General features: G+C 48.3%; 1 protein-coding gene across 3 annotated transcripts in view; it reads right to left on the bottom strand.

Annotated features, from left to right (window-relative positions):
• Positions 1 to 19,688, bottom strand: part of PDE6C (phosphodiesterase 6C) — a 111,655-nt gene extending 91,967 nt beyond the window's left edge. The window contains exons 1-2 of one of the 3 annotated variants that reach the window (XM_021071777.1): positions 18,106 to 19,688; positions 9,144 to 9,272 (exon numbers count right to left, since the gene is read on the bottom strand). In XM_021071777.1, coding sequence (XP_020927436.1) covers positions 9,144 to 9,272; positions 18,106 to 18,672 — 696 coding nt within the window. In that variant the 5' untranslated portion in view covers positions 18,673 to 19,688. 3 annotated transcript variants of the gene reach the window in all.

The following is a 21,873-nucleotide window of genomic DNA, read 5'->3' as shown; positions in this document are numbered from 1 at the left end:
CCAGTTCCAAATGTCTTGCCACATTCATGGCGCTTGCTCACTTGGCTTTGCTTAGTCTAGCCCTGTGTCCTGCTTTTCCTGCAGGAGCAAGCTGCTGGCCACACAGTGGGGGGCTTACATGTCTAGAGACTTTAATGACCAAAAGTTTAATCGTTAGATCCGCCCTGGCCTTCCTAGGACCAGTCCCCTAAGATTCTTGAATCTCAAGAGGTAAAGTACTTAGAAAGTAATTAGACTCACGCAAATTTGGGACAAGATTAATTCCAAGATCTGAATGGCTTAAAATATTCTCCTTCAGATGCTTCTAACTAGCTAGTTAAAGGGTAGCCATATAATTGTCTTATAATTAAATGCAATTGCTTCTGTGCAGCAGTTTAAGTCCATCTCTTGGTGATGGAGACCAGGACAACAGACACTGAGTGACCAGAACCCCTTCCTCTCCACCGGCTCCCCACTAAGAACAACAGGAATCACGATCACTGAGCTTTACAGAGGGCACCCTGTGTGCCAGGCATGGTACTATGCACCTTTTTAAATAAATTGTCACATTTACTCTTCACGGATACTCTTTGGATTTGTGCCATTATTGTCTTCACTTCAGAGATGAGGAAATTGAATCTCAGGGAATTTGAGTAGCTTGCTGAAGGTCACTCTGCTGATGATAAATGGTCAAAAGCCCCCATGTGTGAAAATCCAGCTCAGTTGAGCTGAAGATTAGCCATACATAAAAGGCTCTGGCACAGTTGCCTTCTTCAGCTCTCCCCTCCACTGCCTGCGCTTCAGGGGGACAGGTGCTGAGGAGACATGACCCACCATCTCAGACCCATATGCTAGAGGTGACATTGGCACATCCAAGCTGGAAGATACTATGCAGAACCAAAGTTAGACTGCATGTTCAGGTGAAAGCTCGTTAATCTGAGACCTTGGATGATTGACCTGGCAGGGCAACAGCAAGGCAGGGGCAGGTGGGTAGCTACAGGGGAAACAGCATCATATCTGAGTAGCCTAAGTGCAGCCTGAAGATGATTTCAACAGCAGCCTCATTGCTTGTGCCGTCCACATTGCTCTGCCAAGAAGGATGGAGTCCCCGGTGCAGAGACTTTTAGATATTTTTTGAATGAACAATGTGGATGGAAGTTCTTTTTTTTTTCTTTCTTTCTTTCTTTTTTTTTCTTTTTTTTTTTTTAGAGCCACTCCTGTGCATGTGGAAGTTCCCAGGGTAGGAGCCGAATCAGAGCTATAGCTGCCAGCCTACATCACAGCCACAGCAATGCATGATCTAAGCCTTGTCTGTGACCTACAGCACAGCTCATGGCAACACCAGGTGCTTAACCCACTGAGCGAGGCTAGGGATGGAACCTGAATCCTCATGGGTACTAGTCAGATTCATTTCCACTGTGCTACAACGGGAACTCCAGAAGTTCATATTTATTGAGCACTTACTCTGAGCCAGGCCCAGAGTACATATCACTTGGCTTATTTATCTATTTATTTATTCATTTGCTTTTTTTTAGGGCCATACCCGAGGCATATGGAGGTTCCCAGGCTAGGGGTCGAGACAGAGCTGTAACCCCTGGCCTACGCCGGAGCCACAGCAACGCGGGATCCGAGCCGCGTCTGCAACCTGCACCACAGCTCACGGCAACGCTGGATCGTTAACCCACTGAGCAAGGGCAGGGATCGAACCTGCAACCTCATGATTCCTAGTCGGATTTGTTTCCACTGCGCCACGATGGGAACTCCGGCTTATCTCTTTAAATTCTTCCCAGGCTCCTGTGACATATACACTTTGATGATCCCCATTTTACAGAGGAGGATACTGAAGTTCAAAGAGGTTAAAGAAATTGCCCAACAGTCCCCAGCGAAGCAGCCGCAGAGCTGGGCTTCAAACCATGGCAGTCTGACTCCAACCCATGCTCTTCATCATAAACTAGTTCTTTCCCACCCGCTACTATCTCTGTCAATGGAAATCCTTCGGCCTGGCCTGTCCCTCCAAGCTCTAAAGCCAGGAGCTCTGAGAAGGCATCCTGGTCCGTCTCTCATTAGCATCTTACAGAGCTTTGTTTTAGGTCCTCACGTGGCACTTGCCACATAGTCTGTGTGGTCGATGTCGCAGCATCATTCTCACCTCTGACTCCCACCAGACAGCAGCTCCCTGGGGGCTGGGCGGCCCTGTGGCTTCTGTGGCCTGGGGCTCTGGCAAGTGCCTGACAGTGACTGTGAGCGACACAGACAGCAAAAGGGACTGACTCATGGACCAAGGGAATATGTGGCTGGCTCTTTTTTTAGCCCTGACTGATGCTTCCATTTCCTTCCATCCACAGTTCCCTCAATTTCAGGGAGTGAGAAGGAAAATGGGCCCATTATAATCTCACAGGGCACCTCCCCTGCTCCCTTCCGCATGAGATGACAAGACCATCGGACCTTTGTCCAAGGTTTAAAGTATCTCTGGCATTGCGCTGAATGCTTGATGTGCTTTTAGATCAAATTAAATGCTCAATTGACTTCTGAGGATTAACTTTGATCCTTAAACAAGCCTGTGGGGTAGGCTCTGTCATTGTGGGGATGAGAGACGGAGGTTCTGAATGGTGAAGTGACTTGCTCAAGGCCTTACAGTCAGGGAGGGAAGGCGTACCTCGGGGGTACGCTCTTTGCCAGGCATACCACTCCCACTGTGGGGACAGAGGACAGTGCTCCTGGGGAACGTGGTCCACGGCCACCCACATCAGGGTTATGGGCCTGTGATAAAATGCAAATGCTTGGGCACCTTCAGGTCTCTGATTCCGTGGGTCTGAGTGGGGCCAGGAATCTGCACTTTTCATAAACTCCCTGAGTGATTCTCGACCACCAAAGGATAAGTTCTAATCTAGGACAACAGGCTTGGCATTTTCCCCCAGCCTTTGAAGAATCACTTTTTTTGTTTTTAAGGGTCACACCCATGGCATATGGAGCTTCCCAGACTAGGGGTCGAACTAGAGCTACAGCTGCCAGCCTACACCACAGCCACAGCAATGCAGGATCCGAGCCACATCTTCAACCTACACCACAGCTCACAGCAGCACCAGATCCTTAATCCACTGAGCCAGGCCAGGGATCAAACCTGCATCCTCATGGTTCCTAGTCAGATTCATTTCCGCTGAGCCACAACGGGAATTCCTGAAGAGTCACTTTTAAACTGCCTAAGACTTGCTGCCTTCACACCCACATGAGCATCTGAAGGCCATGAGTGAAGCTTCTCCCCACTCCACACCTCTCTGCCACCATAGACCACTGACCACAGCTGAGGACAGGTGGGCATGGGGACAGGTCACTCCTGATGATCCGCCTCAGGCTCCTGAGGGGTCGGTCTCCTCTGGGGGCTGCTCTGTCACTCCACAACCTCCCAATTAGAATCATCAGACAATAGACTCCATCCTTCCAGAGGGCCCACCTCCCCTTCCATCACTGGCAAGCAGCCCCCAAAGCTGGGGAAGGAGGGCCAGGCGTGGACAAAGGAAGGGCTGTGTGTTCACTAAGATCTTCACCCTTAGCAAAAGGGTTTCATTTCTCAGTTAAGCCCTGAGAAAGGTTAGGATTTTCCAACTTTAGGCCGTACACTCACTCTCTCATTCAACATCTACTTATTAAGCCCCTACTATGTGCCCAGCACTCTTACTGGGCACAGGGGAAAGAAACAAGGGAGCCCTGCCCACCTGGCATTTTCATCCTAGTTAGGGCTGGAGTGGTGAGGGGGAGGGAGACCAAGAAACCTATAAGCTGTCGCAAAGCCTGGAAGCTTCTCATCTTGCCATGGCAATGGTTGCTGGGTGACGGTGTAAACCAAGCCCCACCAGTGAGCCTGGACTGCCTAAGATTATAGGCACTGGGGAGTGGCCTGGAGACTATTACCCTGGGAAACTGTTGACTGGAAAAAGCCACTGGTGATGTAGAGCACGCCTGAGTCAGGAGGAAAGAGGAAGCAGGGGAGGTAGAGGGTGGAAAAGGCCATGGCCCTGAGCAATTGAAGCAGCCCTGGAAGGGAAGGGCCCTGGTGAAGTCTGCTCCCAACGCTCACCCAGGGCAGAACGAGCAACCAGGACAGGGGCTTGAGGGAAATGGTTCCCAAAGGATAGTCTATGGAGCACCAGCCTGGGGAGATGCTCTGTGGGGAAAAGGCTATCTGAAGTCAGATTTAGCAATGCTGCCTACTCCATTCCCCAAATGGAGAGCCTCCAAACTATGTTAGCATAATAAAGGCTCTGAGAAGGCCTGCAGTCAAGAAACCTATTTAACTTTGATTAACCCAGATCTCCAAATTTCTTTGCTCAAGGGACCCTTTCTTGTGTGTGTGTGTGTGTGTGTGTGTGTGTGTGTGTGTGTGTTTAGGGCCACACCCATGGCATATGGAAGTTCCCAAGCTGGGGTCAAATTGGAGCTGCAGCTGCTGGCCTACACCACAGCCACAGCAACGACAGATCCAAGCCGTGTCTGCAACCTACACCACACAGCTCATGGCAATACCAGATCCTTAACCCACTGAGCGAGGCCAGGAATCAAACCCATGTCCTCATGGATACTAGTCTGGTTCTTTACGGCTGAGTCATGATGGGAACTCCTCAAGGGACCCTTTCTAACAGCTAACACTCCATGGAGTTCTAGAGAGCTCTTTAGAGGAGACTCAGCTTGTGAGGAATAAAAGTCAAGGTGATTTGAAAGAAGTACTTCTCAGGCCTAGAGATGGAACCGAGTAAGAAGCAGTCATGACAGGTGAGAGGTGGGCTGGTGAGTTAGGAGTGGGTGGTATCTTTCCCTGTCCTATGGCTTCCAAAGATTCACTAATTGTGTCTCCAAGATTATAGCTAATTAACACTCACATTCAGTTGATTTTACAGAGTTAGGCGCTTGACAGAAAAAGCTCAGCAGGAAGGCTGATTCAGTGTCTCTGAGTTATGAATATCTTCAGAGGGAGAGAGACGCAAGCTAAGAGGACCTGCCAGGACGATTCACCTGGCAGCTTCCCTGCTTCCAAGTTACCCACAGGTGCAAAGTGAGGACAAACGTCACGGTCCTCCTGGGAAATGGAGGCCATTTTGCCAACGAGGTGGAAAATCATTTTCTAAGTCTTATATTTGCATTAGTGTTGTGATTTGCAAAATCACATTGGATCTCTTTCATAGTAAAGTCTAGCTGTCTGTTCAAAACAAAATCATATCTGCACTCTCATTTTATTGTGTCAAACGACGCACTGAGGCCCACAGTCACTACGCAACTTGCCTGAAGTCACACGGTAATAAAGACTGGACTAGAATCTGGGTCTTAGGACTCTCTGTCCAGTGGTTTTCCCACTGCCCAAAAGGAGAAGGTGCTGCTGGTCCTGTCACTCTGATCCAAGTTTGTGTCTTACTCGTCCAATGAGTGTTTATGGAGCGCCTACAATGAACAAGTCAGGCTCTGTTCTAGGCTCAGGGACTAAGGCAGGAAACAAGCTCTGACCTCGGAGAGCTTACGTTCCAGATGATATGCAAGGAAATACACACGAATGAATATGACATTCATTGGAAGTGGGCTGGAAGTGCTTTGGAGAGAAATCCATCAGGATAAGGGACTAGAAAATGATGGGGAGTCTCCCTGGAGAAGGGCCTTTTGTGCAGAGACCTCACTGAAGTGGGGGAGTGGCCCACACAGGAGGCTGGGGGGTGCGGGAGAGGTCCACGAGAGGAAAGGGTGGGTGCAAAGGCCCTGAGGCAGGAGTGTGAGGGCATGTGTGCGGAACAGCTCAAGGCCCACTGGACAGGAGAGAGGGGACAAAGATGAGGTGAGGAAGGCAGGCAGGGCCAGATCACACAGGGCCTGAAGGTGAGGGCTTTGGATTTTCCTCCATGTGTGAGGGAAACGGTGGGATCTAAATTATATTTTTGAATCATTACTCAAAGCAATGTTTCATAACTGTGAGTCATGAAAGATACTCTGATTCATCTGGGAGCTGTCCCGGGGTCTGTGATGGTGAGCACAGAAGGCTGGCCTTTCCGTTCCTTAGCTAGGAAAAGTGTCTGGAACTGCAGTTAGAGGCAGGTGAATGAGAGGACACCTTCCCACTCATCAGGGCCCAAGGTCTCCTAGGACATTTCCAGGTGAGCCCTGGCCTGAAGGAAAGATGGACAGGGTGAGAAGTCTTTCCACAGAGTAAGGTAGTCCTCCCTTAGAAGGCGGCTGGGAAGTATGAAGCATGAGTCAAAAGGGGCAGATCAGAGCCCTCCTGGCCTCAGGGACTCAGGGGTGGGCCCGCCCAAGCAGGAGAGGTGGGACACCACTGCCAGCTTCTGCCCAGCCCCCGCGCCAATCAGTCACCCCTGCTCTAGCACCAGGACCTTGTTCTTGCCATGCTCCAAATCTGGGCCCTGCTGTTTATTCTCTCAAAAATCTCAGTGGTACCTTTTTCCAGCATGCTCTGAGAGGATAAAAGGAACAGCCTTGCCTAACAATTAACAGACAGAAATTATTCATCTCCTGCAACAGGCAGGCATGACACTCACCTGGGATAGTGTCTCAGAGAAAGCTTAAACCGTTGGAGGTTTTGAGGGGTTTTGTTTTGTTTTGTTTTTTGTTTTTTGTCTTTTTTAGGGCTGCACCCACAGCATGTGGAAGTTTCCAGGCTAGGGGTCGAATCAGAGCTGCAGCCGCCAGCCTATACCACAGCCACAGCAACACAGGAACTGAGCCCTGACTTCCACCTACACCACAGCTCATGGCAACGCTGGACCCACTGTGCGAGGCCAGGGATCAAACCCGAGTCCTCATGGATACTAGTCAGGTTCATTAACCACTGAGCCATGATGGAAAGTCCAGCCGTTGGAGCTTTGATCATCATTTTGCAGTTGAGGGAACTTAGGTTCAGAAAAGGTAGTAACTTGCCAAAGGCCACACAGCAAGTAAGAGGCAGCTTTATGACTCAAAGCCAGGTTATTAAAATAACCCTTTTGGAGTTCTCTGGTGGCCTAGCACTTAAGTATTCAATGTTGTCACTACTGTGGCTTGGGTCACTGCTGTGGCATGGGTTTGAGCCCTGGCCCAGGAATCTTTACATAACCACAGGCACAGCCAAAAAAGTAAAATAAAATAACCCTTTCAAGTCTCAGTCTTTTAGAGCCTTTTTCAGGTTTCAGTCTTTTAGAGCCTTTTCTCTTCTCTCTTTTCCCTCTTTTTTCTCTTTAACAACTTGCAAAGTGTTTTTATACCAAATCTCACTCCTTTTTGTGTTTCAGGGTTTCACTGCATTGAATAGCAGTACTGTTGTCTGTCTCCCTCTTCCCTTTCCTATGTTAAAACTCCTTCTCAATAGAGAATGTGAGTTGCTCATTCTTGATCAATCCCTACTACCCCCAACACTTTGTATAGAGCAGATCTTTAACAAACATCTGGGGGATTAAAGTGTCAAGACTCTGGAGCCAGACCACCTGAGTCTAAGTCCTGATACTATGGCTTATGAGCTTTGTGACCTTTCACAAGTTACTTAACCTCTCTGTGCCTTGGTTTCCTCATCTGTAATTCTGGGGAGGATTAAATGAGTTAGTTCTCAATACACTATAACTACCACAGAAATATGTGTTAAATAATTTTTTAAAAATTCATTCTATGTTTCTCTTCCTTTTTCCTTCATTTCTTTTAACATAACGAGAGGAAATAATGCTTACACATATCACGGCCCCATTGCAAGCACTATACAGACCTCAATTCCAGGCCTGGAATCTGACATATCCTCAAACAAGCTCCAGGTGGGACATCACTTAAACGGGTCACCAGTTTTAAGTAAACTGGTGGGGAGAGGTCTAGGGACTAATATGAGGCGGGCCATCTCACAAAGGACCAGAGATTAGAAGACACAGATGGAAGCTGGCCTGGCTTTGGGTTCTAAGCATCTAAGAAGATCTCAGACCCTTAACCACAAAGACAGGGCCATAAACGTGGCCGGACGGCAAGCAGGACCTATAGGGTCCCACTTCAATGTGCTTGTTTGCCATATGACCCATTATGTGCTATAAAACCAAGATTCAACAACTGTAAACCTTAGAGAGTACTCAAAGGTTCTGCACTAAACCTTCTAGAATGAACATGAACACATGCAGATGCTGTTTGCCTGGGTTGGCACCGCACACGCAAATACACTGCCTCAAGTGGTAAGAAACAGGCTGGCAGGTCTTTTTCACATTCCTGTACACAGCCACACCTAACACAGAGAACACTTCCTGTTTCAGGGCACTGCTGAAAGGGACAGGCCTGGCGGGGGCATGGGGGGCGGAGGTAGAAATTGGAGGGACACAGGAGGGGCTTCGGGTAATGTTCTGTTTCTGGGAGCTGCTTCTGGGAGTGTGGTCAGTTGGCAGGCTCTGCGTGTATGCTGGGTGTGCTTTTCTGTATTTATATTGTACTTCAATAAAAGTTGTTAAAAGTGTATGTTCTTTATCACTACAGTGCTGTTTGTGATGGGGAACAATGAACACAACCCAAAAGCCCATAAAATAAATTATGTCACATCTTTATGATGGAAGGCCATGAAGTCATTAAAAGTAACAAGGCAGAGATACAGGAACAAATGTGGAAAGATGTTACGTTACAGTCAGTACTAATTGAAAAAAGGAAGTTACAGAACAGGTAGTACTATCTCAGATCTGAAGAGAAAAAAAAACCCCTGAGTTGATATTTTATAGTTCACCCACTTTATCTGATTTATTTATATATATATGTAAAATGAGTCAGAAAAAAATGCATATGTGTGTTATATATAGACACACATACACACACACGTGTTGCATAGAAGTATTTATATATATAAATTTATAAGAAAAATAACCTGAAAAAATGTACTTTAAATGATTACCAATGGGGGTTGACTAGATTTTTAGTATATGTGGTACATTTCTATGTGTTTAATTTTTTATAATGAGTTTGTATTATTTAGAGATGAACAAAAGCAAATCGTAATACAAATCACAAAGATGTAACTTAAAAAAAAAAAACTCTTGTCCCTCAGTGTTGCAGAGGAATGGAAACCAGGATTGGACTGGTGTGAATTCCAAAGAAAGTTCTGACCGAAAAATGCTAAGATTCCATCTGAAACACCCTGAGCCTGCTTGAAGTTCAGCCACAGAGCGCTTAAGCAAACGTACCTGTAAAATTTTGGAGTAACTGATCACAATAAGTAGTCCTGGTACTAAGAAGTTCAAAGTAACAAACGACACATCCCAGGAGATTTCTCCAGCAACACTGGGCCAAATCAGTGTGCAAATCGGAATTTCCTAGTTAAAAAAGGAAGAAAAGTTCATTTAAATGCTGGTTTCTTATTTGGTCTTTTGCTTCGTTCCAGTTGGAGGTTACAGAGCACTGTTACACACTGGTGGGTTACACCACTGGGTTACACTGTTGTGTTATGCTGTCACACAACTGGTACGACAAGAAACCCCAGAATCCCCTCCATTGTCCACACAACCCCACTTATAAAGCATTCGCCTCTGACCCTCAGAATCCCCATCATTATCATCCCCACTCTCCAGGAGAGGTACGTGGGCCCCAGGGTCCCAGGCTAGGAAGAATTGGCGTCAGTTCTCAGGTGTGACTCCAGGTCCAGTGCTTTTTCCACTTCCCTGAACAGAGCTACACAGAGCCTTTGAGCCTTCTCTTCCAAGTCTTTCATTTCACAGGAGGAAAATCTGACCTCTGAAAGGTTACATAGATTGGAAGTGACATACTACAGGCACACTTGCATAAAAAACCAAGAGCAAGGTTTCCGCATAATCACACTGTCTGCTGAATGCAACACGGTCTATATTAGGGCACTAAGGGCTCATCTGGGGGATGCTTAAGGGTCTGAACTGTGTCAAGCCGCATTGGGGCAGCCACGGCTTGCTCCAGGACAATGCAGGTGCCCAGACTCGGCAACTCTGTCCTCGTGTGCCTTTCCTCGTGAGGGGGATGCTCAAGTGTCTGAACTGTGTCAAGCCGCGTTGGGGCAGCCACGGCTTGCTCCAGGACAATGCGGCAACTCTGTCTTCGTGTGCCATTCCTCCAGGGGAGGATGTGACAGCCCCAGAGCAAAGATGCAGCCAAGGCCATCAGTTCAAGATGTAAAACCCCTCGGATGGGGCGGAAGAGCATGCAGGTTTGTGACTTTGCTGCTATCACTATGTTGTGTTGAATTCAAATGTTTGACACTAACTACAAAACCCCAAACATGTTGGAACCTCACTGGATAGTTAATAAGAGTGGTTGCAACAATTTCTTCCAACGAGTAAACAGGTCACTGAAAAGCGCTCTCTCCCCCCAAACACAAATCTCTCGTACCTGCTTGACTATAGGACAAAACCATTTAGAAAACAAGAGGCTTAAACACTTCCAGACATTTAGAATAGATTTTTAAGAGCACATTCTGTGTAAAAGACCACATGATTGATTTTCGGTGGGCCGGGCATTTTAACCACTGTCCAGAAGTGGTATCATTATCCATAGCATCATTCATTCATTCATTCATTTAAGCAATATTCATTGAATACCATCCTAAGCAAATGCAAAGATTTTTATCATTCCCAACATGCATCATACCTGCGTGGTTGAACAAAATATAGTCAAATAGTCACTCCTTTTCCTATTCAACTATAACAGAAAATAGTAATATCTAAAATTCACTGAGCATTTATTCTGTGCCAAGAAGGACTTTACAGACATTATTTCACTGGCTGTTTACCATAACGTTATTGAAATGCATATTATTATTTATACTATTACAGAGAGGAGGCAATTAAGGCTTAGAAGTCCTTTTTAATCATCTCCAAAGATCTGAGTGCTTATAAAAGATAGCCAGGGACCTACCAAGAAAACTCTAAGCCAAGTTAAGCAGAGAAGACTGCTCGAGTTATACATGTACCTTGAAGTGGTGGTATGTTGCTGCCCCCCTTTTTGTTTAGATGGCTCACAAATGCACTGGACAGTCTAAACACTTGTTCCTCCACCCCCATTCCCATCCACACTGTGCACACCTGATGGAAGAAAGTTCATTAGCGTTCTGCATTTTGGCGATCAGAAAGAAACTTGAGTCTCTCAAGAATCTTCTGAATATTGGCAGTGCAGTGACTACAGCTTTTGGGAAATCTATGCAGCCTTTGCTTGTACGCAGACCTCTGCCCACCAAGGACCCCTCATTCCAGTGCACTGGTGGGCCACACATATTGACAGATAAGTTAAAGCAGCCATCAGAAGAAAGAGGTTCCAGCCCCACATGGGACTTAGCCTTTAATTCTTATGCTTGTGATGGGAAAATATACAGAGAAGGAGGGCAGCAAAACAGATGACTCCAGAACCATTTCCTAAAACCTCCAAGAGGCCTCAGTTGTTTCCAAAAGCCTTCTCCAGAATGTCTGCCCAACCATCGCCAGGCTTAACAAGATTGTGTAGAAGAATGTGGTAACAATAGAGCAAGGTGTTCCCTGGACATCAGAGGCAACAACGTTGACCCTTAAATAACATGCCTGTATTAGGCCCAGGCTGTTGAAGAAAATGTGTAGGTGTGAATGAACAGGTGTCTGCCCACACACCCAGGCATGGAAAAGACTGAAAAGATACACTTAGAAAATTACCAGTTCTGTTTCTAGGTGGGACTCAAGTTATTTTTGCTCCTTTGCCTTATCTGAATTTTCTAAATTTTCTATAATGTGCTTATTTTACTTGTACAAGCGTGAAAAAATGGCAGTAAACATTATTTTAAGAGAAATGATGATCAAATATGAAACACAGATTACTATGATACTTGAAGAAAACTAACCAGCTATTTTTTTCAACAAAGACAATGAGCCCATCCCAGGAAGCCTCCCAAATTCCCTGACGCTGATGAAGATGCTCTTTCACCTTTTGATGTGTGGTTCTCATTCCAGGTAGGAGTGAGTAAGGAAGTAAGACAAGAACTCTGCCCAGCAGCCCCACACATGAACTAAGAGACAGTGTGGCTGGCCTGTGTGGCCTAAATGACTAATTACATGCTCTTTAGAAAGCTTTATATGGCATCACTGGTTAAATGCAGTGCTTATTTTCATTTAAAAAAAAAAAAAAAGCCAGCACCAGGTCCATAGTCAGAGATCTCACTTGGTATTATAATTTTATTTCCATGAGAAAATCCATTTGACATAAGTCATTTTACTTCTAGGTATTCGCATAGGCTGTGACTTGTAGGAGTTTGGCAGTGCATCAAATGTGGAAGGTCGGGGCATGAGTGTTATAATAGTCTCTGTCCTTTTTCTGCACATTTGAAATGTTTCCTTATTTTAATAATGAAATCTGAAAACCGGAAGTGCTGGATCTGCTTTCCTACTAAGATAAAGAAGCAGAGCTGGGGTGGGGCGGGGAGGGGGGGGCATTCCCCTTGTGGCTCAACAAAAACGAATCTGACTAGTATCCACGAGGATGCAGGTCGATTCCTGGCCTCGCTCAGTGGGTTGGGGGATCTGATGTTGCCATAAGCTGTGGTGTAGGTCACAGATGCAGCTCGAATCTGGTGTTGCAGTGGCTGTGGTATAAGCTGGCGGCTACAACTCCAATTCGACCCCTAGCCTGGGAACCTCCATCTGCTGCGGGTGCAGCCCTAAAAAGACGAAGACAAAGAGGAAGAGGAAGAAGAGGAGGAAGAAGAAGAGGAAGAAGAGGAAGAGGAAGAAGAAGAGCTGGCTGAGCTGACAACATTGTCCTTTAATCTCTTTGCCCAACCACTCACTGATTCAAGCCATGGTGGCTGAGTCACTGGGAGGCCACAGTGAGGATGGGCAAGGCTTGGTCCCTGCCCTCAAGGAGGCTATGGGTACAGTTGGGGAGGCAGAAAATCACTAGGAAACTTCAATACAGGGCAGCAAGCCGAATGTGCCCAGAGCTATAGGTGACGGGGACAGTGGGCAAGGGGCAGCCAGGAGGGCTTAAGTGAGCTGTGCCTGGAAGGATGGGGCTTCAGCCAGGAGAATGGGGAGGCTGGAGCTCAGAGTCCAGACCAGAAGAGATGGAGGTGAGAGGCCATGAAGGAAAGTGTGAAGTGTGGTGAGTGTGACTTGCATTCCTGTCCCAATCTCCATCTCTTCCTGGCAACCTCCTTTTCGTCCTTACTGGCTTTCTGCCCATGCTGCTGCCATCTACTCCTTCCAGCCCAGTCTACTCCTGAACCCCAGACTGGCCTACAGCCCTGAGGGCATTGATACAGGATGCCTTACAGGCACTTCAAGCCTCCAAATGGCCCTCCCTCAAAGATGCCACTTCCTACATCACTGCCCCATTTTCCAAGTTTTCAGAAACCTGAGTACTGGCCTCCCACCCTCTTCTTCCTCCCTCTCCACTCAGAGGGAACTCCTAGGTTCTGCCTTAACAGCTATCCACAAGCTCATTCTCACTAGCCCACCCCTTCCCAGACCAGGCCATCTCCCAGAATGCCCTAAAGGGATGTACCAGACCCTTCTCTCAATGGCCCCTACCAACCCTTCCAGCACCATCTCTTGCCAATATGTAGGCTATTTCCTCTGCTGGTAATTTCCCTCAGTCCCCCATGACCAGTTGAGATCTCACTCATTCTTATCTCACGGATGATAAGAATCCCCCGAGGATGCGGACATCTATCTACAGGCAGGGCTCAAGTGCTGACACCCCCCCCCCCCCGCCACTGGCTGACCCATTTGTAAATGCTGCCTGATTCCAGCTGTTTCCTGTGATTCTTCCTGGGGTACCCCCAGAGACCCCCTTGTAAAGACTTCTCCCTGCCCTACCTCTTCAAACAAAATGGAAGACTTCAAGGTCCAAGATGGGGCAGGGTGATATCTTTTTTATGTTGTCTATCTCCTCGCTGATTCGCTTCCCAAATAAGAAGAAAGAACATACCCAAGCAAGAGATGGACTAACTCTTCTGTATCTTAAAAGCTTCCTCTACTATTAACAATGGTAAACAAACTTGTTTGTCTCCTCAGCCAATCCACACTCAGTAGAGACATGACAGCATCACTGAGCTGGTACTAAATCAGGGCAGGGTACAGCGGTGGGACCCAGAGGAACTGTGAAATTTGGGAGAGGCACCGGGGGAAAAGACGTACCCCAGCTGCCTTCTGGCTCCATCCTTCGGAAAAGAGAAGATCCACTCATGGGGTTACTGTTAGGACCAAATTGTGCCAGGCTCTGGAACCAGAACCTGCTTCATCTACATGCATCTCCTTGAAGAGAAAGACAGTGTCTTGGGTAGGTGACTCTTGGTAAGGGTAGGAGGGAGGGGTGCTCAGTAAATGTTTGCAGAATAAATGGGCAGCACATTCTGGCCAGGGTGGACAGTCCTCTCCACCTGCCAATGCAGGTCACACCCTGCCAGGGCCACGGCACACACAGGCAGGAATCCATTGGAACAGGCTGAGCTGACCTGACCGAGATGTCTAAGTTACTAGGATGTGTCCACCCTCTGAAAATGGTAGTCTTTTCTTTTATTGCAATCAGAAGAATGATACTGCCTGAAAAACGTTTAAAATATTTAGAACCAAAGATAAGGAAACTAATAATAGCTGGCAATCCTTGAACGTTTAACTGTGTATATGCCAGGTGTTAGTGCATTTACTGAACAGTAGTCCCCGCGATGATCCTGGAAGGTTAATTCTGTCATTGTGCCCGTTTTGCAAATGGAGAAAGTGAGATAGAGAGAGATGAGGCCGTGTCCCACTGTCTCAGAACTCCTAAATGGCAGAGATGGGATTCAAAGAACATTTGATTCCAAAGCCTGCACTCCTAATAGCAAATCATCTAGCATTTTCCAGCATGTCCATCATTTCATTTAAGTTTTAGAGAGTCTGGTCACCTTGACTGTTGGGCACCCACTGCCCACATGGACCAAGGTAATCATGGTCCTGGTTTTTTTTTGGGGGGATGGGGGCGGGACTGTCGATGAAGGGGAGCTCAGATAAGCAGAAAGCCCTGCAAGGCACTCTTTCCCTGGGCAGCGCTCCTTGAGGGGAGGGAGCCAGCATGTGCCTGAGTTTAGTCAGTTCTCTTAGCAGGTGGTTTGGGTAGGAAAATGTCCCCCATCCAAAACCTCCGTATTTAGTGTCCAAGTGGGAGGGGGCAAGCGGAATCTATGGCCAGGAAGCTGGGAGTAGAGGATTGAGAAAACAAGTTTTTGCTAATTTTAAATGTGAGTCTCAGTTCAGTCTAGACCAGATCCTTCTCTGTTTCTTTTTTTTTTTTAATGGCCCCATTCCATTTTTTTTCCCATTTCTCATGCTTTTTAACTTATTTCTTCACCTGCACAGCTTCAGTTTGCCCATCTATAAAGTAAGATGTTTTCTACATGTGCAGGTCACAGCCCTTGAGGAACTGGGAGTTTTCTGTTGTTAGTTTACTGGCAGGAGTGGAGAATGAGTGTGCTGGGGATGAGAGGCCCGTGGGGGGAAAAGACAGAGGATGGAGAGCCGGAAAGGACTGTCCCAGTTTTTCATTACGAGCTCCCTCACCCCACCTCTACTAATTTCAGGGAGCAGGGTTCCTGCAGCCAGCTCAACTGGCCCCCAACCTTCTGAGATGCAGTGCAGACTGCTTTCCTCCCAGGGGCTTTGCCCAAATCCCTCTCCAAAGGCACTTAAGACCAGAGTGCTCTTTCTGCATTAAAACAAGAGGGGTCTTGGAGTTCCCACTGTGGCACTGAAGGTTAAGGATCCTGGGTAGGTCACAGCTGCAGCTTGGATTCGATTCTGCGCCCAGGAACTTCCACATGCCTCAGTGTGGCCATAAAAAGAAGAGAAGAAAAAAAAAAAAAAAAAAAAAAAAGCAAGAGGGGTCTCTGTGCCCAGTCCCAAGGAGGGCTGAGGGAAGGCCACCACAACATAGATCTCCATGGTTCACCGCTGGGCATCCCAGAAGTGTCTGGGCACACAGATGCCCCACCTGGGGTAAAATACAGAGTGGCAAGGCATCTGTGCAAAGGCTTTCTCATGCAAATAACCCTCTGTGTCCACGTCAGTAAGCAATTGTAGGCTGGGTTATTGGCTGGGGGGGTGACAAGAGCCTCATTTTTTTAGTGTTATTTGCGAGTTAAGTAGGAGTGTACCTTTAACAACTGCAAAAGGGGGGGGAGGCACAAAGATACAGGTCTGGAAACATGATACCCTTAAGCTATGTCCTATTTGATTTTAACTCCCTGAGTTCTGTGAAATCCCTCAAGTCTATGAAAAATACAGAAACACTGTACTCTGTGAGAGAATAACTTGAAAAAAAAAAAACTGAACGTAGAATTCCAGCTCCAGGATGATCCAATTGGCCTGGGCGGAGGCCTGGACTTCTACTTCCTTTAGAAGCATCGATGCAACCCATCTAGAGTCTAAGGTACATCAAGGCTGAGGACGACAGCCCTGCTCACAAAGCCAGCTTCCTTGAGCTGTCCCTGCCAACGGCACCCCACCACCTCAGCTAACACCAGCTTTCCTGGTCCCCACCTCAGGGAACATGGCCACAAGCTGACATGTTCTTTGATCAACTACCACATGCCTGACAGGGATCTGGCCTGTTAGTCATTCAAAGTCTTCAAACAAACCAGACCCCCCACAATGAATGTATTCCACACAAGGAACAAATTATTAGGAAGGAAACTTTTCGTTTGGATTTGCATTAAAAACAAACAAACAGACAGACAAACAAAAACTGCTCACACAGGATGCCCACCTCACTCCCCAGTGAAAGACAGGTGAGAGAGACCTGCCTGGGAAACACCCTGAGAAGCCCACTTCTGCTTCACGCTCTGGAGGGCCGCCCAGGGAATCGGGTCCTGGTCACACTGTGTTCCTCTCCACACCTAGAAGCCTTTCCCACTCCCTCCCTATCCTCCCACCCCTCCCAGACCTCTCTTTGGGGCTTTGGCTTCTGCCGGACTTGTTTAGGAGGCTCCACACTCCCTCCCAGGGCCAAGGTTGAACGTTCGAGTCCCAGAAAACAAGCGACCAACGTAGGGAAAGGGAAGGGGCAGAGAACTCAGCCTCAGGCAGACCCTCTAGGGGGCTGAACCCGGGAGACTCGCACCTTCCCACAGGGCGCCCAGACCTCTGTCTTTTCCCCTGGCTCTCCCCACGAGGCGCACAGAACCCAGCATTGGGTTGACAGCCAAAACCACCCTCCCCTGTCCCAGATCCTGGGTGAATCTCCACGAGCAAACCCTGCCTCGGCACTACAGCGCAGCTATGACAACAGACTCGCGTTTGCAATTCTGATTGTGGGGACTGGAGGAGACTTGAGCCAATGCCATGAACCACCCGCAGAATCTTTTTTAGATCCTGGACCCCTCAACAATCCTAATGACAACTCTGGGCGCGCTGTTCAGAATAAAGCTCATGGATTCAGCCACAGGAATCTTCGCAACGCCCAGGATACTCTGAAGCCACTCTACATCAGAAGCTCCCAGGATAAGATCCCATGGTCTAGTCTAATCTTTCAATCTTGCAGTTGGAAAAACTGAAGCTCCAGGAGGGAAAGTCACGACCCAACTAGAGGCAGCACTAAGTGCGGGGTCTCTTGTGTCTCCAATGCCCTTTCTCCCCAGCCGATCCACTCGCACCTGCCCGCGGGTTCTCAGAGCAGGACCTTCATCCAGCCCCCACTGAATCTGCTGAGCACTGTCTCAGCTCCTCCTTGCACTAAGTTGAGATACCCTTGAGCGAGTTATTCTCTGTGCATGTCAGCTTCCTCATTGTAAATAGGTGTGATAACAGAAGTACTGTGAGAAAGCAGAATTCACTGTAATGCCATTAGTCATTCCGGGTCCCCCAAGTTCCATTTGTCTGGCAGCTAAGCAACACCCTCCCCTGTTACTCCACTAACCCTGCAAGAGCCAATGCACATTACAGGCATTCTGGGGACTCAACTTAAAACATTTTTCAGGGTGTTAATGAGATCTGCATTACAGGGTCGTAGTGAAATTTAGGAGGAAAAAAACTTCATAACACTGGGTACGGTGACACGATTAAATGCAACAAATGGCATAGTATTGCTTTTTTGGTTTTGTTAATGATCATACCAGGTCACCGTTTCCGTCGGATCCCGCCGACCAGCCCTTTCCAGACACCTGCCTGGCGCGCACAGCCCGGCGCTCACCTGGTCTGCGCCCGGGAACCGCTGGGGGACTACGCGGAAGAAGATGCAGAGAGGCAGCGCAGCGAGCGCTGAATAGCCCCAGATGAGAGCGAGCAGGGCTGCCCGCGCCCGCCGCCCCGGGCCCCGCACACCGCGCTGAAGGCGCACAATGCACACCATGCGCTCCAAGCTGACAGCCGCTAGCGTGAGGATGGTGACGCTGCCGCTTAGGGTCATCACGTAGAAGAGCAGATGGCAGGCGACGGGGCTCAGCAGCCAGGCCTCCGTCCAGCGAACAGCCAGCACGAGCGGGATGGCGCTGGTGAAGAGCAGGTCCGCGCAGAAGAGGTTGAGCACCAGGCTGGCGGTGGTGCCACCGCGCCGTCTGCGCGCTACCAGCACCAAGGCGCACACGTTGCCCAGCAGCGACACCACAAAAATGAGTGCCAGCACCACGGTCTCCACGGTGCTCAGCACCAGCCGGTGGTCGCCCTTGACATCGGAGAAGAACGGGAAACGGGTGCGGTTGGCGCTCTCCAGGCTGCGCGCGGGCCCAGTGCACGCTGCCTGCGCGCACTCAAGGGACATACCCGGCACCCCGAAGCCCTCAGCCGTCTGAGAGTGTGCTCATCTGGGAGGTGACTGAGTGCCAAGGCGGGGAAAGAGGGAGGGAAGCGGTTGCGACATCTCTCCTCTGGTCCCCTCCCTCCTGAGCTGCGCCAGGCGCTGGGCGTTGCGAGCTGAGCCTGGGGCGCGCGGGAACGAGGAAGTGCCAGCTGGAAACACCCCGTCAGGGAGGGAGGCCGAAGCCCAGACAGAGGCCTCACGCCCTCGGGCAGTGTCGGAGCGAGGCACGGGCCAGAAACCTTATCTAGTGAACCCCCAGAAACCCCACAAGGATTCCCCAGCCCCTTTCATCCTCCAGGGGCACCCAAGGGTGCAAAGTCCTTAATCTCCTGATTTAGCTAAAATTGATTTCGGAGTGTCTCAGTTAGACTTTGGAGGTCATTTTGGTTGTTTGCTTATTTGTTTGTCTTTTTTATTGCCATTTCTTGGGCTGCTCCACGGCATATGGAGGTTCCCACTCTAGGGGTGGAATCAGAGCTGTAGCCACCGGCCTACACCAGAGCCACAGCAACGCGGGATCCGAGCAGCGCCTGCAACCTACACCACAACTCATGGCAACGCCGGATCCTTACCCACTGAGCAAGGGCAGAGATCAGACCGCAACCTCATGGTTCCTAGTCAATTCGTTAACCACTGAGCCACGACGGAACTCCAGGAGGTCATTTTGGCTTCTACTATTCAGACTTCATCAGAGAAGACCCCCTGGGTCTAGGGGAAAATCCTAAAGCACCCTGCAAGGGCCCAGATCTTTCCTGGGATGGGAAGTGGGCGTGGGGGAGGGGGGAAGAAGAATCATTGCTTTGTAACATGTGACTAGGTAGATTATTTCATCTCTCTTTGCCCAAGTTTATTCATCTATAAATGGAGATAATATCTCAGTGGGTAACTGTGAGGCTCATATAGAGATTCACTCTTGGCACACAGTAATTTTCCTGAAACCTCATCAATTATTAATTACTGTAATTAAAATCCATGTAAATTTTGTGTTCTGAGCAATGTTTTTTTTTTTTTTTTGGTTTTTTGTTTTTGTTTTTGCTTTTTTTTTGTCTCTTTGCCATTTCTTGGGCCACTCCCGTGGCATATGGAGGTTCCCAGGCTAGGGGTCTAATCGGAACCATAGCCACCGGCCTACGCCAGAGCCACAGCAATTCGGGATCCCAGCCGCGTCTGCAACCTACATCACAGCTCACAGCAACGCCGGATCGTTAACCCACTGAGCAAGGGCAGGGACCAAACCCGCAACCTCATGGTTCCTAGTCGGATTCGTTAAGCACTGCGCCACGACAGGAACTCCCTGAGCAATGATTTTAAAATGCTTTCATGTAAAGAGCAGGCCTCCCCAAATCTTGAATAGACTTAGCCCCTGGGAAAATCAAACACTCCAGGTGCACACACAGATCATGAATGTGCCTTGGGCGCCCTGATTTGAGACAAAGTGGACAATTCACTCCCCCTTACAGATGAAACTGAGGCATAGCAAGAAGTGACATGTCCTGGACTTCCTGTCGTGGCTCAGCAGAAACGAATCCACCTAGTATCCATGAGGATGCAGGTTTGATCCCTGGCCTCCATCAGTGGGTTAAGGATCTGGTGTTGCCATGACCTGTGATGTAGGTCACAGATGCAGCTTGGATCCCACATTGCTGTGGCATAGGCCAGCAGCTGTAGCTCTGATTCGACCCCTACCCTGGGAACTTCCATATGCAGCCCTAAAAAAAGCAAAAAAAAAAAAAAAAAAAAAAAAAAAAAGTGACTTGTCCAGAGCGGCCCTGTTTAGTGACAAAAGCCAGATCCCCCAGAGGTTTCTGCCACATCCCAGCTGTCTAGTTTCTGTTACAGTAAAGTAGGCAGAATGAACGTATGCTTGTAACACTAGACCCAATGATCACTTCCCTGGCCAGACACCTTCCCACCACCCATACCCCTTTGCCACACTTCCAGACCCATCTGTCTTGTAATAGTCTCTGTGTATTTATTAAGAATTTAGTACACCAGCCTGAGATGTTCTCTGGCACAGGAAGAGGGTGCATTTGTGTTTGCTTATCACTGTGGCTTTTGGGGTCTGAGTTGACAATGTGACCTCTGCCCTGAAGGGCAGATTGCATGTCTGTGGGAGATAGTCAACCTGAACCTTGACTAAATTCAGGTAGCAAAGGGGAAGCAGTTTGCTTCCTGACACAGGTAAAAAAGGGCAAGAGATTGAAATAAAGGGAACTCAAGTGGGATTTGGCAACTGAGTGTGGCCAGGTTTTTGCATGAAGAAAAAGAGAGCTGTGTGTGTGTGCCAGAGGAATAGGAAGAGGTTTCCGCAGGGTGGACAACCAGAGTGGGGTCCCTGAGCTAGAAAAGTACAGGGTCCTTTCTCTGTCATTACCCTCCGGAGTCCTCCCAACAGCAAAATAGTGAGTACAGAGGTTCCCAAACTTTCCTCTTTCACGTCACCTTTAGGGCACCCCTCATCCAAAAGAAATACCTAACAGTTCCATTTATTAAGCATCTGGGTCCAAAGGACTTAATAAACTTTATGTCCTAACAATTTGGTGGCCATCTGGGAAAACATACACATGAAATGAAAAATAAAATCTTTGTTTCTTTCTCAAACAATGACTTCCTAATGGAATGGGTGCCCCTGTTGAACTCTACAAAACTGGGACTCGGTTGGGACGCTGCCACGTTCATGTCCTGCTTCACACGGATCTTCATGTATCTGTTTTCAATCACAGTAACTCCTGGAAACCCAGATTTTTCAAAGAGTTTGATGTTGAAACTGTGACGGACCCAGAGCTAGTGGTCCATGTGGAGTCTGATGTGCATGGAGTAGCACTGTGCTTCCTGGGACCACCCCCTCCCCCCCGCAAGTCGCACAGGGACACAGGAACTAAGAACCTGGGCCCAGACACTCGCCTGCCAGGACCAGAATCCTGACTGTGCTACTCACTGTGTGACCTTGGGCAATTTGGTTTTCTGGTTTTTGTTTTGTTTTGTTTTCCCTGGCGTGCAGTGGCTTGATGTGGGATCCCAGTTCCCCCACTCAGTATTAAACCCCAGCCACAGTGGAAAAGGGCCGAATTCTAACCACTAGGCCACCAGGGAACTCCCAAGTTATTTTAGCCTTAAGTGTTTCAGTCTTCCCATATATCAAAAGGGTATAATAACCCTACC

This window comes from Sus scrofa, chromosome 14 (genome assembly GCF_000003025.6).
Source record: "Sus scrofa isolate TJ Tabasco breed Duroc chromosome 14, Sscrofa11.1, whole genome shotgun sequence".
NCBI lineage: Eukaryota > Metazoa > Chordata > Mammalia > Artiodactyla > Suidae > Sus > Sus scrofa.
Note: the sequence above shows the minus strand (reverse complement) of the source record. Positions and strands in the feature narration are given on the sequence as shown.